Source organism: Azolla caroliniana, unplaced genomic scaffold (assembly GCF_043228905.1).
Source record: "Azolla caroliniana isolate FFs.n. ecotype wild unplaced genomic scaffold, voAzoCaro1.0.p SCAF_18, whole genome shotgun sequence".
In the NCBI taxonomy this organism is placed as follows: domain Eukaryota; kingdom Viridiplantae; phylum Streptophyta; class Polypodiopsida; order Salviniales; family Salviniaceae; genus Azolla; species Azolla caroliniana.
The window spans coordinates 4,225,373-4,244,854 of record NW_028230453.1 but is presented as its reverse complement, the minus strand read 5'-3'; the positions used below and the strand labels follow the sequence as shown (position 1 = coordinate 4,244,854).

Below are 19,482 nucleotides of genomic sequence, written 5' to 3'. Positions count from 1 at the left end.
TGAGCTAGAATTGGTGCTGATGTAAAGGCTTTCTTAAGATGCCGAAAAGCCATATCTGCTTCAATGAACCAAAGAAATGCTTGGCCCTTCTTCGTAAGTTGTGTGAGGGGTAGGATAATCTTCGAGTAATCCTGTATAAACTTACGGTAGAAGTTAGCAAAACTTAGAAAACATTGCACATCTCGTACCGACCGTGGAATTTGCCACTCTAGTACAATTTGGACTTTAGCTGGATCCATGGCGATGCCCTTTGAGGAGATGACGTAGCCTAGAAATTCCACTTGCTTGCAGTCAAAGCTACATTTTTCTAGTTTGGCATAAAGTCCATTCTCACGGAGTCGCTTTAGTACTAATAGTACATGAGAATCGTGCTCTTGCTGGGTCTTCGAATAAATCAATAGATCATCAAGATAGGTGATCAAACAGATATCCAAGAGGTCTCTGAATATATCATTTGCCATGTGTTGGAAGATTGCGGGTGCATTGGTTAGGCCAAACGACATAACAATATACTTGAAATGCCCATACCGCGTGCGAAAGGCGGTCTTCCATTCATCTCCCAGTCGGATCCGCACGAGGTTATACGCTCCTCGTAGATCGATTTTGGTAAAAAACTTAGCACCATTAACTCACTCTAAAAGACTTGATATAAGAGGAAGTGCATACCTATTCCGGATGGTGACCTAATTCAATCCACGGTAATCAACGACGAGACGAAGTGAGCCATCTTTCTTCTTGACAAAGAAGATGGGTGCGCCGGCCGGAGATTTCGAATGACGGATGAACCCGCTTGCCAAGTTCTCCTCTATGTAGGCTCGAAGGACTTCTAACTCGGTGGGTGACAAGTTGTAAATTGGTCCCCATGGTGGCTCGGTTCCTGGTTGTAAATCGATGGGACAGTCATAGGGATGGTGATGAGGAAGGGTACTGGCTCTTACCTTGTCAAATACATGCATAAGGATGATATTTTGCCGGAAGTTGTACTGAGGAGTCCTTCTTAATAGTGTTGGAAGGGTGTACTGATATTGCAAATAGGAACATTGCCTCCTTGTGTCCTTCTTCGCGTAATTAATGGAGTGAAATGGTTGAAACTCAGAGAGTAGATTCTTGGGGTGGTCGATATCGGACTTCTCTTGTCCTCCAATCTATGGCTGGATTATGTAATTCAAACCAAGGTAATCCTAGGACAATGGGATGCTCTGGACTACTAATTATATTAAATGATATTACACACACAAAACTACCTAGGACAACTTGAATGGGTTCTGATTCTTCTACAATATTCCCGGAAGCAATGGGACAACCATCAATGACTACTACAGATGCGGGACAAGGAAGTTTTCTTAGGGATATCTGAGAAGCTTGGGCAAAATTTCGATCCATGAAACAGGAATTAGCTCCGGAATCTAAGAGTGCTAGGACGGGTACTGGGGGAGTACTTTTAGTACTAACAATGACTTGGGCTAGGAACACATTGCTAACTTGCTTGGAAGGAATGGAGCCACTAATGGGCTGTACAGATCTAGGGCTGCTGTCCAACCAAACGGCTCCTATTTTGGCTGGACTCAATCGTTTAACTCTTCATCTAATTGACTAAGGATTTCAAATTTGTTTGAGATACTTGGGCTATTAGTACTATGAATACTATCTGACACTCTATTAGTACTATTAATACTATCAGACACTCTGAAGGGAAGAATTGACTCGGGTTTAGTACAAGCGACGATTTGATTTACCTGTCTTCTTGGCCTATGGGGACAATTGATGGCGATATGCCTTGGTCCACCGCAATAAAGACATAATCGATTGGCACGTCGTCGTTGCTTTTCTTCTTCCGATAACGGGCCGCGTCGACGCATGGTGTCGATCTCCATCGGTGTCGGAATATTGGCTTGGGGTACATCGCGTGCAAACGGTTTAGCCATGACTGAGGCGTATGTGGGTTCCGGCCGAGAGCATGGTATTTGTAATTGACGCTCTGAACGCCGTTCAAAAAGGCGGTTGTCGCATCGGACCGCTCGACTGATTGCCTCCGTAAGAGACTTTGGTTCTTCGGGGAAGGTTAAAAGCAGATCTTTGACATCATTGCGCAAGCCGTAGCGAAATTGCTCCATGAGGGCCTAATCATCCTAGGGAATATCTGAGGTGAGTAGACGGAAATCCGCCGCGTAAGCAGAGGATGGACGATCGCCTTGACGCAATCTTCGGATCTTGTTGATCGCCGTCCTGATGCTGTCGGTATCTCCAAAGCAGGCTTTAAACTCACCAATAAAATCTTCAAAGTTATTAAGCAAGGGTGATTGTTTTTCTAGAAGCGGAGCGAACCATGCCAAGGCTGAGCCGCTAAGTAACATGCCTATTAGGCCGACTCGAGATGCATCAGTGGGATATCGGGAAGGATGCATCTGGATGACTAAGCGTACCTGATTAAGGAATCCCCGGAATTGCGATCACGTTCCATCAAATTTCACAGTAAGTCCAATCTTGGGCTCTTTATGAAATCCTTGGGGACTTGATCCTTGTTGTTGCAACGCTGCTTCGAGTTGTTGTACCCGTAATGCTAACTCCCCATGTTGTTGTTGCGTTTGTTGTTTTTCGAGAGCGATTTGTTGCAGATCCCCTATCAACCGTTGGTTTTCTTGTTCCAGTGCAACAAACTTTTCTTTTAGGCACTTTAACTCGGAGAAAACGGATTGATATTCTTGGGCGCTAATAGTAGCCATAATATAGGGAAAAGGATAGGAGGATGAGGGAGAACGACAAGTAGGCTGGAGGAAAGGAAAAAATTGGTTCAAACTGTCAGGAATAGTATTAAAGCAAAGATGGAATTAGTACTAAGAAGAGTAGTACTATTAGTACTAAGAGGACGGGACTGCGTAAGATTCCCGAGAGAGGAAGTGAGAAGAGGAGAGAGAGAGAGATAGCGAGGATGAGAGAGAGAGAGAGAAAGATGATGACAACAACTAATATATTATGTGAAAAGATAAGTACAAGCGGTTGAGAGGCTTAAGACTAGCGTTGAACCAATTTGGTTCAACATAATGCCTAGTGCCTTCTTTTATAGTGTTGTCAGGAGTAATCCTGAAACTTCTAGAATGTTCTAGGGAAATCTGGAATATACATTACTTTCTTATAATAAAACATAAATGAAAATAATATCCTATGAATTACAATAGATGGTGTGATGGTTAAGAGCTCGACCCATATACCATAAGGTCATGGGTTCGAGTCTTGCCATATCATGATAGCATGTGGGCTAAGTCGCATGGAAGCAATGGTTTGAATAGAAACCAACGGAATGGGCTCTAACATGTATCGATGTGTATGGTTCCCCCGTTCCACGAAGAATATGGTTTTGTAGTTAGGTGCAACATGTGTATTATAATGTATGAAGTGTGAGCCTCCACATTTTTCCCATGTCATGATACACTGGCATTGCAAAAAGGCCTCATTTACCGAGGAATCTAATGATGCATCATGAAGCAAATGTGTTGCATCCCATCTACTGAACCACTTTTTCATATCTTGCATCCAACTGGAACACAAAATTTTGCTTTTATATGTCTTTTGGATCTTTTTGCTTGCTTCCCATGCGATTCTAGAAAGTCCATGTGAGGGACTTTTTTGAACCTTAAGCATGCATTCAACAACCCTTTCCATGGCCAAGATCTCAATGGAAGTGATCCCGTCTCAAGGAGGAGGGGGATGTATGGCGTTTGTTTCTTAACTTGTAGAAACTTTGAAAGAAAATGTTTTTGGACATTTTCAAACTCTTTCCAAGCAGATTTAGGGATGCGACCACCCCATACTTCCACCCCATAGAGAAGCACCGGTGTCACCAAAGTGTCAAAAAGGTATTTCTTGAGGACCCAACACTTAATATCTCCACGATTGCATATGTTCTCAAATGCATAATATGCTCGTTTCTCGCCTCTAAGAATGTGTAACACATTCATTCCATCTATGATTTGAAGGAACTTCAAAGCCGAGATATTTGAAGCATTCCAACTTCCACACATTCAAGTGGCTCATTATTGTACATAATGCATGACTTATCTCTTTTTTGGCTCTTTACAAGAATAATCTTTGTTTTAGAGCTATTACCACTTAATTTCATATGCATGCAATTTTTTTCCAATGTCTTCATAAGCTTTTGCGCATCTGCTAAAGTATTTGCAAAAAACACTACATCATCCATTCGCATATAGCAAAAGCATAATGACAACATTCACAATTGTAACTTCTTCAACACCTTCTTCCTTTACAAACTTGGCAACCATTTCTTCCAATTCATCAATGCATAGACCAAATAGAGTTGGTGAAAGTGGGCATCCTTGGTTCACACAAATAGTGCTATCGAAAAAATCTGAAAGTTTATCACTCACATAACTTTCTCATATATTCGGGAGATTGGAAACATATATTCACTTGGCACCATGAGTTCTTCAATTCACCTCTAAAGATGGTCACGAGATACAATATCAAAAGCTTTCTTAAAGTCTACGAAGCAACAATATAAACCTTTATCTCCAAGGTGACTTTCCTTCGTTAATACTCGAAGGGTGACAAGGTGATCAATGGTGTTATGGTGTTTTCAAAATCCACTTTATCCATAAGCTCACAATTTTTTCCAGCCCATGCACTTAATATCTTTGATTCCATTATACATCCGAATAGTTTTGCCATTAACTAGCCAACCATAATGGTTCGATAATTGTTTACGTTATTTACATCTCCACCTTTATGTAAAGGTTTGATCCAATTTGTAGTCTAATCATATGACATATCACAATTTTTTCCAACCCATGCACTTAATATCTTTGATTCCATTATACATCCAAATAGTTTTGCCATTAACTAGCCAACCATAATGATTCGATAATTGTTTACGTTATTTACATCTCCACCTTTATGTAAAGGTTTGATCCAATTTGCAGTCTAATCATATGACATACTATATTGCAATGCATGATTAAACATGATATCTCTTATCCATGCATGTGCTTCCTTTCCCGTCCATTTGTGCATTTCAACCTTTATACATTGAAGATCTCTTGCCTTTTGAGAAGCCAATTTCTTAAGTCCTATGCATATATCTTCGATTATAAAGAAGGGAGACATATGTGAAAGAGAACCATAACACATCATCTTTCCGGCAAGAGATAGCTTATATAGATTCTTACAATGCATATACAAAACAAGAAGAGTTAAGTCACCATAACTCTCAACACATTTCCCCTTTAGATTTCCCCAAAATTTAGCACATGCATGCGCTTTCTCTTGCGTTTGGAGAAATTGTTGAGTAACTTCTCATATTCTTCTCGTTCTTTGAATAAGCCTTTTGTACTCATGCAAATGCTTTTGGTAATTTTCTTTATCCTTAACTACATCCAAAATCATAAGTCGCTTTCGAGCTTCGTGACATTCTTTATCAAACCACTTTTTCTTTGAACGACATTTCTTGATGCATTTCCAAGTTGTGTGTTTAGTCGAAAAACATTCATTTGCACATGAAATAATGACTTTCTTAAAAGCTTCCCATTTGCATTCTAGTGTGGCACCATGTTGTATCTTTGTCAACTGTAACATATCCTCAACCGTCTTGGAGTACATTGGCGCTCGCTTAAGGTTCATACTCAAGTGGGGTTGTTTATTATCTTCAATGGCCTTCTCATAATCAAACATATGCATACATTTGAGGTCAATGCGTAAAGCCCGGAGACGTCATATGTCGAAGGTCTTTAAACCATTCTTGATGGCGTCATATGGTTCGAAGCACTGGAGTTGACGAACCATACATCTTCCATATTGGAGGCATTAGTTGAAGTAGAGGCCGACATAGAATTTGCTCTATGAGACATTACGAACATTCCGCCATGATCTTCATAGTCGGAGTTGGTGGTGTAATTGGTGAGTTGTCGGCTAGTGGACGCCGACTCACGCATCTTCTTTTGGCACTCTTCTTCGTGGTGATCGATTTTGCCGCAATATCCACATTCGATCGAGTTTTGTCGGCTCGGACTGGAATGGAAGCTCCCCCTTCTTCTGAAGGTTCCTCGATGGTTTCCGTCTTGTTGCCGAAGTTGGGATTTGTTGTCGTAAGTCGGACCTCATCCGCCTCGTCCTTGGCCGAATCGGCCTCTTGCTCGGTCGCGTCCTCTTTCTCCGTTTGAATGTGTGTAGAGCATGTGGCCTTCCGAGGCGTTGCTCCTTGTTCGAACATGGTTTTCTTCGACCAACAACATGGATTGAAGATCGAAGAAGGAGGGTGGATTCTCCCGTGCTAATACGACGGTCCTCATCGCGCCGAACCGTGATGCACGGCTACCGAGGCATATTTGCACCATCTCATCATTGTCCACATTGACGCTTATCGAGCCGAGTGAGTCGCAAAGCTCCTTGATCTTCAAGGTGTAGCTCGTGATGGACATATCCCTTTGTTGGATGTTGTTCAACTCTTGGTGGAGTTGAAGCTTTCTCGCGGTTGTGTTGGCGGCGAATTTTTTTTGTAGATTCTCCCACGCTTCCTTTGGCGTCTCGGCTTCTCGAATGTAGCCGAGCATGTGGTCGTGAACACATGTTGCCAAACAATACATCACTCGGCATCGTCGGCGTAGACACAACACACGGTTACATTGAGGCGACTGGGCTAGATCAAGCTACCAAATTGTTATGATACCAAGTAAAGAATCGATGGTGATTCTTGTGCAGCGAAATAGGTTAGAGATATGTGTTATGTGTGTGTGTGAGAGAGAGAGAGAGAGAGAGAGAGAGAGAGAGAGAGAGAGAGAGAGAGAGAGAGAGAGATAGATAGATAGATAGATAGATTATATTATTGTCTTCGGAGGTCAAATATGACCTATGAGACCAAAAATATTACATTTCACGTGATACGTGTGAAAGTGAGTTGTGACTCTCGATGTTCAAGAACTTTACCAATGAATGTTGCAATCGAGAGTGCACATTGTGGTTGTGAGAGGAATTCATGCAAAGATTGGGCTCGATCGAAGAGATGTGGAAAGCATGGTCGAATATGATCAAAGGCAGAGCATTGTATCAAAGTGTGATACTCAGACTCGCGAATTTGTTTAGGGCAAAGTGTGCATAGCTGACCACTCTCATCACTTGTACCCCAACGCCCTGTTTCACATCGCAATGCATGTGAGCTAAGTCGCATGGAAGCAATGGTTCGAATGGAAGATAACGGTATGGGCTCTAACATGTATGGATGTGTACGATTTCCCCGTTCTGCAAAGAATATGGTTTTGTAGTTAGGTGCAACATGTGTAGTATAATGTGTGAAGCATGAGCCTCCACATTTGTCCCATGTCATGATACATTGGCGTTGCAAAAATGCCTCATTTACAGAGGAATCTAATGATGCATCATGAAGCAAGTGTCTTGCATCCCATCTACCAAACCATTTTTCTATATCTTGCATCCAACCGGAACACAAAATTTTGCTTTTTTGTGTCTTTTGGATCTTTTTGCTTGCTTCCCACGCAATTCTAGGAAGTCGATGTGAGGGACTTTTTTGAACCTTAAGCATGTATTCAACAACCCTTTCCATGGCCATGATCTCAATGGGAAGCGATCCCGTCTCAAGGAGGAGGGTGTAGGGCATTTGTTTCTTAACTTGTAGAAACTTGGTAAGAAAATGCTTTTGGACATTCTCAAACTCTTTCCACATAGATTTAGGGATGCTACCGCCCCATACTTCCACCCCATAGAGAAGAACTGGTGTCACCAAAGTGTCGAAAAGATATTTCTTGAGGACCCAACACTTAATATCTCCAAGATTGCACGTGTTCTCAAATGCATAGTATGCTCGCTTGCCCGCCTCTAAGCGGCGTGTAGCACATTCATTCCATCTATGATTTGAAGGAACTTCAAGGCCAAGATATTTGAAGCTTTCCACACATTCAAGTGGCTCATTGTTGTACATAATGCATGGTTTATCTCTTTTTTGGCTCTTCACAAGCATAATCTTTGTTTTAGAGCTATTGACACTTAATTTAGTATGCATGCAAATTTTTTCCAATGCCTTCATAAGCTTTTGTGCATCTCCTAAAGTATTTGCAAAAAGCACTACATCATCTGCATATAGCAAAAGCATAATCACAACATTCCCAATGGCAACTTCTTCAACACATTCTTCCTTTGCAAATTTGGTAACCATTTCTTCCAATTCATCAATGCATAGACCAAATAGTGTTGGTGAGAGTGGGCATCCTTGCTTAACACCAATAGTGCTTTTGAAAAAATCTAAAAGTTTATCTCTCATGCGCACACAACATATAACCTTCTCATAAATTCGAGAAATTGCAAGCATATATTCACTTGGCACCTCAAGTTCTTCCATTCGCCTCCAAAGATGCTCACGAGGTACCATATCAAAAGCTTTCTTGAAGTCTACAAAGCAACAATATAAACCTTTACCTCTAAGGCGACTTTCCTCCATTAATACTCGAAGGGTGATAAGGTGATCAATGGTGCTATGGTGTTTCCGAAAGCCAGCTTGTCCATAAGCTCTCTTACCACTTTTTTCAGCCCATACACTTATCTTTGATTCCATTATACATCCAAATAGTTTTGCCATTAATGAGCCAACCATGATGGTTCGATAGTTGTTTACATTATTTATATCTCCACCTTTATGTAAAGGTTTGATCCAATTTGTAGTCCAATCGTACGGCATACCATGTTGCAATGCATCATTAAACATATCGTTTATCCATATATGTGCTTCCTTTCCCGTCCATTTGAGCATTTCAACCTTTATACATTGAAGATCGCTTGCCTTTCGAGAGGCCAATTTCTTAAGTCCTATGCATATATCTTCAATTGTAAAGAAGGGAGGCATATGTGAAAGAGAACCATAACCCATCATCTTTCCGGCAAGAGATAACTCATATAAATTCTTACAATGCATAGACAAGTCATGAAGAGTTAAGTCACCATAACTCTCAACACGTTTTCCCTTTAGATTTCCCCAAAATTTAGCACATGCATGTGCGTTCTCTTGCGTTTGGATAAATTGTTGAGTAACTTCCCATATTCTTCTCTTTCTTTGAATAAGCCTTTTATACTCATGCAAATGCTTTTGGTAATTCTCTTTATCCTTATCTACGTCCAAAACCATAAGGCACTTTCGAGCTTCACGACATTCTTTATCAAACCATTTTTTCCTAAGTTTCTTGGTGCATTTCCAAGATGTGCGGTTGGTCGAAAAACATTTGTTTGTACATGAGAGAATGACTTTCTTGAAAGCTTCCCATTTGCATTCTAGTGTGGCACCATGTTGTATCTTTGTCATTTGTAACATATCCTCAACCATCTTGGAGTACATGGGTGCTCGCTTAAGGTTCATGCTCAAGTGCGGTTGTTTATTATCTTCAATAGCCTTCTCACAATCAAACCTATGCATACATTTGAGATCAATACATAAAGGCCTATGATCAGATTCCGGTGTCCATTCACCAAGTGAGAATTTATGTATACGATCCAAAATACCTTCGGAAAGTAGCACATAGTCAATCACACTATTTCCGTTGTGTTTTCTACATGTAAAACCATTAGTGTTGGGCCATAAGGAAATACCATTTGCAATAAGCAATCCGGTACTATTGCACATTTGTAGGAGTAACTTCCCAAATTGGTCTGGATCTTTTTCATCGCTAGAAGAGCGGTTATATATTTGCATATCCTCTTGCATCCTTGAGATATGTGGCATGAAAGATTCTTGTGAATCAAGTTGGAAACTTCTTGTACGAGCATTCATGTCACCAAAGACAATAACTTCCCCTTTGGATTTGAAATAAGCAATATCATCTTCTAGATTGGCAAACGGTTGATCTTTATCCAAACAAGCATAAAAGTTAGAATCTTGATGAGGAATGTAACAAACGGTTGATCTTTATCCAAACAAGCATAAAAGTTAGAATCTTGATGAGGAATGTAACAAACGGTTGATCTTTATCCAAACAAGCATAAAAGTTAGAATCTTGATGAGGAATGTAACATCCAACTACAAAAGTGGGCAAATCATTAGGTGTTTCTATTTTGAGCCATATGTAGCATTTATTTTCATCATTTTTTATGATTTACACATATTTCTCTATTTCCTTCTTAATCAAACATGCGACCCCTCCTTGTCCTCTTCTTTGTCTTGGATTTTTCTTCCATATCAAAGAGTGTACATTATAGTTTCCTAAACCTTGAATCCTTTGAGTATCATGCTCCCATGTTTCAACAAGAAGTGTGATATCCGAGTCATCGGTGAACTCCTCTATGCCAAATCCCGCATTCCATGGGTATCCATTGCAATTCCAAAAGCATAGTCGTAAAAGGCGTGGGTTAGAGAGAGAGAGAGAGAGAGAGAGAGGAGAGACACAATATCGATAATAGAAAATACTCAAGAAGATTGTATATTACAAAGGAGATTAACCGACATATTACAAAGTAGGAGGAGAGTGCTTTATATGGTCACTCTCTCTCTTCATTAATTACTGAAGCTCAGGAGTTATGGGGAATGTGGAAACTCATTAGTTATGTGGCATAGAATATGATTCTATGACACATAGTTAATATGTAAAGAGTAGTGGTGTGACTTTTGACCTTTGAGTGTTCATACACTCTCAAGGGTGTGTTCACACACTAGGCTAGGTTGAGCTTGATTCTTAACATCTACGTATGTGCCCATTACACCCCACACCTCGCCCTCCATCCAACACCCACTATAATTTAACACCAAACTTTGTGACATACGAATTTTCACAGGGTAACAAATCACGAGCGTGCGTAGGAGGCATACGAAGACCAACTCGACATATTGTTGATCATATACTTGCATTAGGGGGGGCAAAATAAAGATAAATTATGCATTATATACAATAATGAGCCACTTGAAATCATAGAATGCATTAAATACCTAGGGTTTGGGACCTTCAATCTTACATGGAATGAAAAAAAGTGTTCCTTGCTCCTTGAAAGCGGGGAAGAGGGCCTGTTATGCATCTGAGAGCATATGTGACGGGAGCAAAATCCGAATACTGGGATCTCGAGAAACACTTGTTCGACAACGTTGGGTGGACGTGGCTTAGTAAACATCCATAGCTTTGTCCGACTGAAGGGATGCTTGATTTTCACTGAACAAGGTCACGATTCTGAGGGTGTAGTCACGCATCGGAGATAGGGGGTCTGGTCTGGTCTGTCTGTCCATTATACAGGAGAGGCTATCAGAGGTTTCTCTCTCCATCAGAGTTTGTTTTCTTCTTCTTCTTCTTCTTCTTCTTCTTCTTCTCACGATCACGATAACGAGAACTCCTTCAGTTCTTTGTCCTTTTGTCCTTTGTTTCTCCTCCTGACATTGTTCTGTCCGTGTAGTGTGAAAGCGGCCATTTGAGGTTTTTCTCTTCTGGCTTTGGGCCCAACCCAAATATCTCTTCACACATTTCCTTCATCCATCCATTCCTTCTTCTCCACTCTCCACTCTCCACTCTCTGTCTCTCTGTCTCTCTGTCTCTCTGTCTCTGCGTGCTCCTTCCTGCGCGTGATCCTGAGCGATGGCCGCCAACACCGCAGCAGTCAGCTTCTGCCACACCTTCCCCTCCCCTTCTACCACCGCGGAACAGAGCTTGTGGAAGAAGCTTCCTTTCTCTCCTCCCCTCACCACCATCACCACCACTACCAGGTCAATTGCTCTCTGCCTTCTTTGTCGATCGATCGATGGTTTTTCATCATCATCATCATCATCATCTTCTGTTTTTTTTATGTTTTCTGAAAGAAAGATATATTAACGTCTTTTAAGAGGCCAAAATGGCCTATAAGACCAAATAAGAGATTACATCTTGAGTGTTGTCTCGTCTTTGAGAGATGAAGATATTAAGAGAAATTTTGCTATGAACTGTACCACAAGGGTTTTAGGGTTTAGATTTTGTTATCTTCGTCCTAGGATGTCAAGTAGAACCTATGGAAACCGTATTTCACTTCACCAAAAGCAAGAAAGATATGGTTTAACATCTCTAAAACACCATAATGGCTTATCAGACCTGGCCAAGATCACGACAGCTGATGGTAACGTGTTTGCACAAGTTACTTTGATTATTGAGCTTTGCTTTTGTGTTCAAATTTCTTAGCAGTCATGCTATTAATGTGGAATTTGTGGACTAATTTATCATTTGAACTATCATTCTAATCCAAAAACAATTATGCTATACCATTCTGACATTACTAATGCATTACTATGTTTTGCAGTGGAGGAAATAGTTGTCTATAATGTGAATCAGAAATTAAGATGAATTTCATTTGCATAGTATTCAGCTATACATAATGGTTCTAATAGCTGTCCGCTAGTTTTAAAATATGCTGTCTTACGAGTTGAACTGTAGATTCTTAGAAGAGTTGGCCCAAAATTAATCATTTCTATGATGTTAATCACTTAGAGAATTAGAGGCCTTCTGTGGTCATATCCTGCTTATCTAAGGGTCCTAGTTGTCTCACATTGTCTTTGTTTTCTTTACTTTGATTTATATTATTAACATGAAATATCTTGTTGATATTGGAACATATTATTTTCCAAACTATAGTCATCGAAGCACAAAATGGTATGTTTTGAACTATAACGATATTCTTTGATTGTGTCCTTAGGTTTTGCATCTAAAAGGCTCGACTTATGAATATAGGCAATTTATAGCACATGCATCAATTCATCTTCTTTTTTGTTACTGAAATGTTTGGGATATTTGCTGAAGATATGCTACCTTTGGTTGATTTTGGCCTTGATTTTTAGGTCAAAGAAAGCATTGAAGTCAAGCATGCCATTATGTGCTTCATTACGATCAGAAGGATTTTGGAGTCCCACGTCTAATGTTGTGAATGGGGTGTGGTCAATCAGGTAGGCTTGAAAGGGACGAGATGCACGAAACCTAGTTCACATTTTATATTCTAGTGCAAGTGCTCCCTTCTACATTCTTTTGATCTCATAGGCCACCTTGGTTTTTTGGAGATGTTAATATAACATTTCATTTCCATTCATTTCTCCACTTAAATTTAAAAGCTTTAAATCTTTCTCAACAACTTGGATGCAGAAATGATGTGGAGATGCCATCATCCTCTCTAGCTGGTCCATATGCTCAGGGTGGACAAGGCCCACCTCCAATGTTGCAAGAGCGTTTTCAAAGCGTCATAAGTCAACTGTTCCAGCATGTTATAAGCCACAACTTAGACCTATTTTCTTTAGTTACTTCAAAGAAATAAGAAGTATGTTGACATGTAGTAATTGGATGTTGGTTTGGTTCAGAGGATTATACGATGCGGTGGAGCTGTAGATGATGATATGGCTAACTTGATTGTGGCACAACTACTCTATCTGGATGCTGTAGATCCAAACAGGGTATGTGAGTATGCTACTGTTTATGTAAACAAAATTAGGTATGGTCGATAAATATGACATGTATAATCAATAAATATGGCTTGCACAAAGTTTAAACTTTTTAACACAAATTGGTTAGATTGGGGATTGTAATGTTTGTGTGGAATTTAGGGTTAGAGCTTTACGTATCAGAAAAAGTAAAAACTGCACCCACTTACTCAGTTAAATGCTATATGCTATTCATAGCTCACAATTATTTGAAAATATGATAGCAATTCAAAGTTGATATCATCATTAGGGCTTATCTTAACTGTTTGTAATTTCAATTCATAGCTTTACGAATGCATACTATCCTCATGAACAATCAAGTGTTTGGGCATGGAATCATAAATAATAATTTCTTGACAAGTTTTAGAGAAAATGATCATTATTCAAAATAATCAGCTTCTGGTTTCAATGTTCAGAAATTGTGTCTTCACTCCAATTTTGTATGCTTTGCTTACAGGACATTGTTATGTATGTGAACTCACCTGGTGGTTCAGTTACTGCAGGTATGTTTCCAATAATTCTGTCTTGCTTCTTTTCAATTAAGGATTACTGGGTTGATTTGAGTCGTTATAGTTGTTTAAATCCATTAAATATATGAAGGAATGGCAATTTTTGATACCATGCGGCATATCAGGCCAGATGTCAGCACAGTCTGTGTTGGACTTGCAGCAAGGTAATCAAACATGTATATTTTCCAATATGTTCTTAAAATTAGAGTTTGTGGTGCTGACTACTGACACTGTTTTTGGGAGCAATTTTCAGTATGGGAGCATTTCTATTGAGTGGAGGAACCAAAGGTATGCAAAAGATAGCTTGCTTCTTTAAAAGTTAGATAATTTTATGTTACTCTCATTCTTGAGCTGTATCCTCCAAAATTGAAGATTACATTAAAATTTATTCATTCCTATACTACATATTGTGATGCATTCTTCTCAAATTAACAGGCAAGAGATACAGCCTTCCAAATTCGCGTATCATGATTCATCAACCCCTTGGTGGGGCACAAGGACAACAAAGTGACATTGAGATTCAGGTTAGTTCACCTCTCAATATATATATATATATATATATATATATATATATATATATATATATGTGCATAGATTGACACATGTGTGATATTCTCCATGTGCGATATTCTCAATATTCGAGAATATGAAATGGCCCCAAGAATATTATAAAACCATTCGTTTTGCAAAATAAATATAAAAAAAATTAATTAATTCATTTAAAAAAATATATTTAATTCACTAAAAAAAGAACAATCATTCATTAATAGATTATAGAAATATGATTAGTATTAAGTCTCCTATATATTGTCAAATAAAAAAGGGGGGAGTTTATGAACCTTTATTTTATTTTATTTATTTATTTAAAAAAATGAATATTTTTATATTTATTATAGAAATATTATTAGTGTGAAGTTCCATTTTTAATGTCAAATAAAAATATCCATAAATTTTGGGAGAATAAAAAGTGAGGAATTAATGAACCTTTATTTTATTTTATTTATTTATCAAAAATAAAACGAATACATTTACATTTATTATAAAAATTTATTAGTGTCAAGTCCTTTTTTTATTGTCTCCTTTTTATTGTGAAGTTCCCTTTTTTATATCTAAGAAACTAAAAAGAAGGGAGTTCATGAACTCCTTTTTATTTTTATTTTTTAATGAATGCTTTTCATGCATTCGTATGCATTCATTTGGTAACCCCAACAAATGCAAATATGTCAATCTATGTATGTGTGTGTGTGTATTATACTTTCACAAAAATTGAATGGTGTTCTTCGATGTAAAGTAATCAGAAATTTAAATGCCAATGTTTATGCTCTTAGGAATTAATGTTTAAAATACCTTGAAATTCAAATGGCCAATGTTTGTGCTCTTAGGGTATAGGTTTTAAACTGATATGTTCAATATTCATGTCCTTAGGTTTCAGCGTTTAAAATGCCCTGAAATTTGAATAGTAAATATCCATTCTCTCATGGTTTTGGCCTCACAATGCTATGGCCAATGGTCATGGTCTTCTGTTTGAGTGTTTCAAATACATACCTTGAAATTCTAATGGCCAATGCTTTTGCTCTTATGATTAGTGTTAAAAAGACCCTGAAATTTGAATGTTCGATGGTCGTGATATTGGGTTTTAGGGTTGAAATATAGTGTGGTCATGTTTTTAAATTCTCAGGGTCCATCTTACTCTGGAATTTGAATGGTTAATGATCCTGTCTGTAGGATTTAGTGTTTGGGTTCAATTTTGAAATACACTTACCTTTCAATGGTCGATGTTATTGACCTTGCAATTTAGTGTTTTAAAATGCTGTGAAATTTGATCGTGTTCTGAGGGGTTAGTGTTTGTGGTGCTCATAGGCCTAATGAGTTTCTCCACTGCAAGGCTAACCACCGAAATGCCTACTTATGCTGTTAGGTGGTAGGGTTCAAACTTTCTATGAAATATGAATGTCTATGTTCCTGTCCTTAGGGTCCAGAATATACTGAAATTTTAATAGTCAATGTTCACATTTATGGTTTATGCTTTATGTTGTTCTTTCTTACCTTGGTTGTCAATGGTGTGTATAGGCCAATCCTTTCCTTATTGTCCAGAATATACTGAAATTTTAATAGTCAATGTTCACACTTATGGTTTATGGTTTATGTTATTGTTCTTTCTTACCTTGGGTGTCAATGGTGTATATAGGCCAATGAGATTCTACACCACAAGGCGAACTTAAATGGGTACTTGTCGTACCACACGGGGCAGCCATTAGAGAAGATTGTGCAAGATACAGATAGAGATTTCTTCATGAGTGCCAAGGAAGCTAAAGAGTACGGCTTAATTGATGCAGTCATTTCAAACCCCCTGAAAGCCCTTCCACCGCTTGCATCACCAGAGCCCATCTCAGCATAACGTGTGGTATCAAATCATTTGTCACATACAGTATAAATGATTCCACATGGGTAATCAATCATATTCATGTATTATATAGAAGACATTATACTAGCTAGGTGTGGATCTATTCATTTCTTACTGCAGAGAACATGGTCTCAAGTAGAACATAGCCAAAATTTATGGTCCATGGATAAAGCGAATTCATTGGTAAATTTGTCTTTTGGATACCTTGCTATTTAAGCATAAATTGTTAGTCAAAAATATTGAAGAGTAAGAAGAAGAGAGGTTAGGTCTACCTGAAACCCCAAAACCAGACTCTTGAGACATGGATGTACAAGTGTGTATGGGCACATGATCATCAAGGTTCCTAAATTTAACATTGACTGTCCACCTTTGAAAATCTAGATGATTCTATTAATTTCTGTATTCAGGTAAAGGTTTATGCTGTATACTTTCCTTTGGTTTGTATGAATTTATCTTTTCTAGAGCCTGACGGTGGATAAATCTTGGAGGGGCACAACCACAATTTTCCTCGAGTATTTCTATGGTACTAGTTACGTGCTCCTAGAATATTTTGGCTGGTGTTTTTTGGATTTCATGATCGACACGTTATCCGGCCAGGACTCATCAATACTGTGTTATTGTATATTGGTGCGAAGAACTGAAAATTGATTGCTTGATCTTTATGAGATCCATGTGGATACAGTTATGAAGGACATAAAATGGGACATTTACTTGATTGTTTCTTGAGAAGTTTCACATTCAGCAAAAGATTTTGCAGGTGTCGTAAATGTTTTTCATGAGATGGACAAGAAATGAAAATGTCACCTAAGAAGGCTATGCAAATCAAGTGCTATTCAACGTCTTTTAGTAAGAGCAAATGAAATCAGTAAAAACTGATGAACATTGTTTATTGATTGTTGCTTTACAAACATCCTCATCATGTATGGTCACGTAGTAATGATCTACTTGATCAGCAAGATGATTTGGAAGAATAACAAGTGTCAAGTGCCTTAGAGTTGTCTAAGCAACTCATTAGCTTGGCAAATTTGATGTTTTTTCCTGTAGGGTGTTTATAGCACACTTTTGAATTGTTACACCTTATATTGGCAAACAACTCTTAGCCTTAGATATATTATATACATGACAACACCAAGGGCAATTTCAGCCCTTCCTTGTAATGCATAAACCAATCTTTTACCAGCCTAGAAATTAAAACACTTGGTGTTGAAATTCCCAACATTGTAAAATTGTTGAAAATTCTTGTGAAATGCTACGAAGAGGTTTAGGAAATGACAATGATGATTTGTCAATGGAAATAACCAATATTGGTGTTTTTGCTGCCATGAGAGGAATGTTAGTAGTTTGTTAGGTCTAGCCTAATATGTAGAAGAATGAGGGCAAAATTAATATTTGAAGATGACAAGCATGAAGGTGTTATGGGCAACATTCGTGCCTAGTGTGAGATAACAATAGTGAAGAACCCTCCATGTTGCAAGAGAAAATAATCTATTGTTACTAGTTGATGAGATTGAAGAAAGACAAGGATGGTGTTGAAAGAATAGTTGAAATTGACAACAATGGTTTGGCAACACTACAATCGCTACACTAGCACCATAGTGCTCTATCTCATGCTAACAAGTTTTTGTCTCCTCCTCCTTTGATCACCTTACTCGTAACACTAAAAATATGCCGAAAAACAAAAATGTTGGTAATTCCAGCGTTGATAGAAAGTGTCGGAAATAATAATGCCAAAGATTTTGGCATTGCGATAGGTTTATTATGAATTTTTTAAGAGTTAGAGATTCCAACAATAATCAAAAGTGTTAAAAACTTTGACAATAAAAATAAATAAATAAATAGTGATAGCATTGAAAATTTCAGCACTTTCGATATAACGCTAAATGTTTTGGCATTTTTTAATAATGCCTCAAGTGGTGATGATAGCTCTAAAAATATTCTAGACCTAAGGAATGATTGCATCATAGCTCAACGTTACCTTAGTAGGAAGTTAGATTATTCGCCCTAGGTCTTGGGTTCAAAACCTAATTTTCTCAACTCTCTAGATACATATCCACTTAATTTACTAGATGCTATTGTGGAATGTAGGGGTTGAGGATCTCTCTCTCTCTCTCTCTCTGTGAAATGTGTGTGAAAAGCACTACCTAGAATGGATATGATAATGAAGTATGGTCACTCACTAACTACATGTTGAATTGCCAACCGGCAAGACAAACACTCCACCTAAGAAACAATTTTTACTTCTCCAATTAAGAAAATGGTCACATTTGCACTCTCGTTAATGTTTATAGATATTGTGAAATGCACATAAGAGATCAATACCAATCTACTCACCTTCTTACTTCTTACTCAATTTATAGTTGATACAAAGGTACCCATTTGGGTTGGCTTAGGTAAAAAGGGTGTGCTAAAAGGGTGGGTTGGCTTAGATTCATACATCCTAAAAAGGGCGTGCTAAAATGGTGGCACAACGGAACACATGCACACCACATTTCCCCCTGAGAGAAACAAGATACTGAGGAGCAGGAACAAGAACAAGAACAGGAGCAGTGGCTTGTTGAAGGAGGGGGAGCATATGTTGGAGATAGAGCTCCCAAGTGGCACTATCCATGTTGGCAGGTTTCGAATGGACATCAATGAACTCTTCTAGTGGGAGGCGAGGGTTACACCCATAGAGTGCTAAAAAAAGGGTTGATCCATGTCGACGCCTATACGAATGTATTGTAGGCATGGGTGACGAAAGACAAGATTTGATCCCAGATTTTGTTGCATGGATCGATGTAAGTGGCAATCTCCTTCTTGAGGATCTTGTTGAAGTGTTCGGTGAGGCCATTTGTTTGATGATGGTATGGGTATGTAAATACCAGTTTGGACACCTAGTTGAGTTGCAACGATGTTGAGGACATCCTCGTGGAACTAGCAGCCTTGATAAGATAATAGTTGGACGAGGCTAGTGACAAAAAACGAGCTAGCAATTGGCGGATAGAGATCAATCGCTCATCCGAACTGAGGCCCACTTGGACTTGGCTAAGGTGGGGGACATGTGGGCTATCGTGTCAAAGGGGGATCAAGGAAAGATCAATTGGCAGAGAAAGATCAATCCCTCTTGCGGACTGAGGGTCACCTAGACTTGGCTGGGGTGGGGCGGATAG

At 38.7% G+C, this 19,482-nt stretch overlaps 1 protein-coding gene and 1 pseudogene across 1 annotated transcript; one reads left to right on the top strand and one right to left on the bottom strand.

The window, feature by feature from the left end:
- Positions 1–8,412: 8,412 nt before the first annotated feature.
- Positions 8,413–10,361, bottom strand: LOC147852157 (uncharacterized; annotated as a pseudogene).
- Positions 10,362–11,553: 1,192 nt separating this feature from the next.
- CLPP5 (nuclear encoded CLP protease 5) lies at positions 11,554–16,756 on the top strand. Its single transcript, XM_087334124.1, has 9 exons — positions 11,554–11,692; positions 12,791–12,895; positions 13,089–13,206; positions 13,301–13,393; positions 13,878–13,923; positions 14,021–14,093; positions 14,183–14,217; positions 14,365–14,453; positions 16,118–16,756. The coding sequence occupies exons 1-9, from the start codon at positions 11,565–11,567 to the stop codon at positions 16,325–16,327; spliced, it is 897 nt and encodes a 298-aa protein (XP_087190250.1). The 5' UTR covers positions 11,554–11,564; the 3' UTR covers positions 16,328–16,756.
- The last annotated feature ends 2,726 nt before the right edge of the window (positions 16,757–19,482 follow it).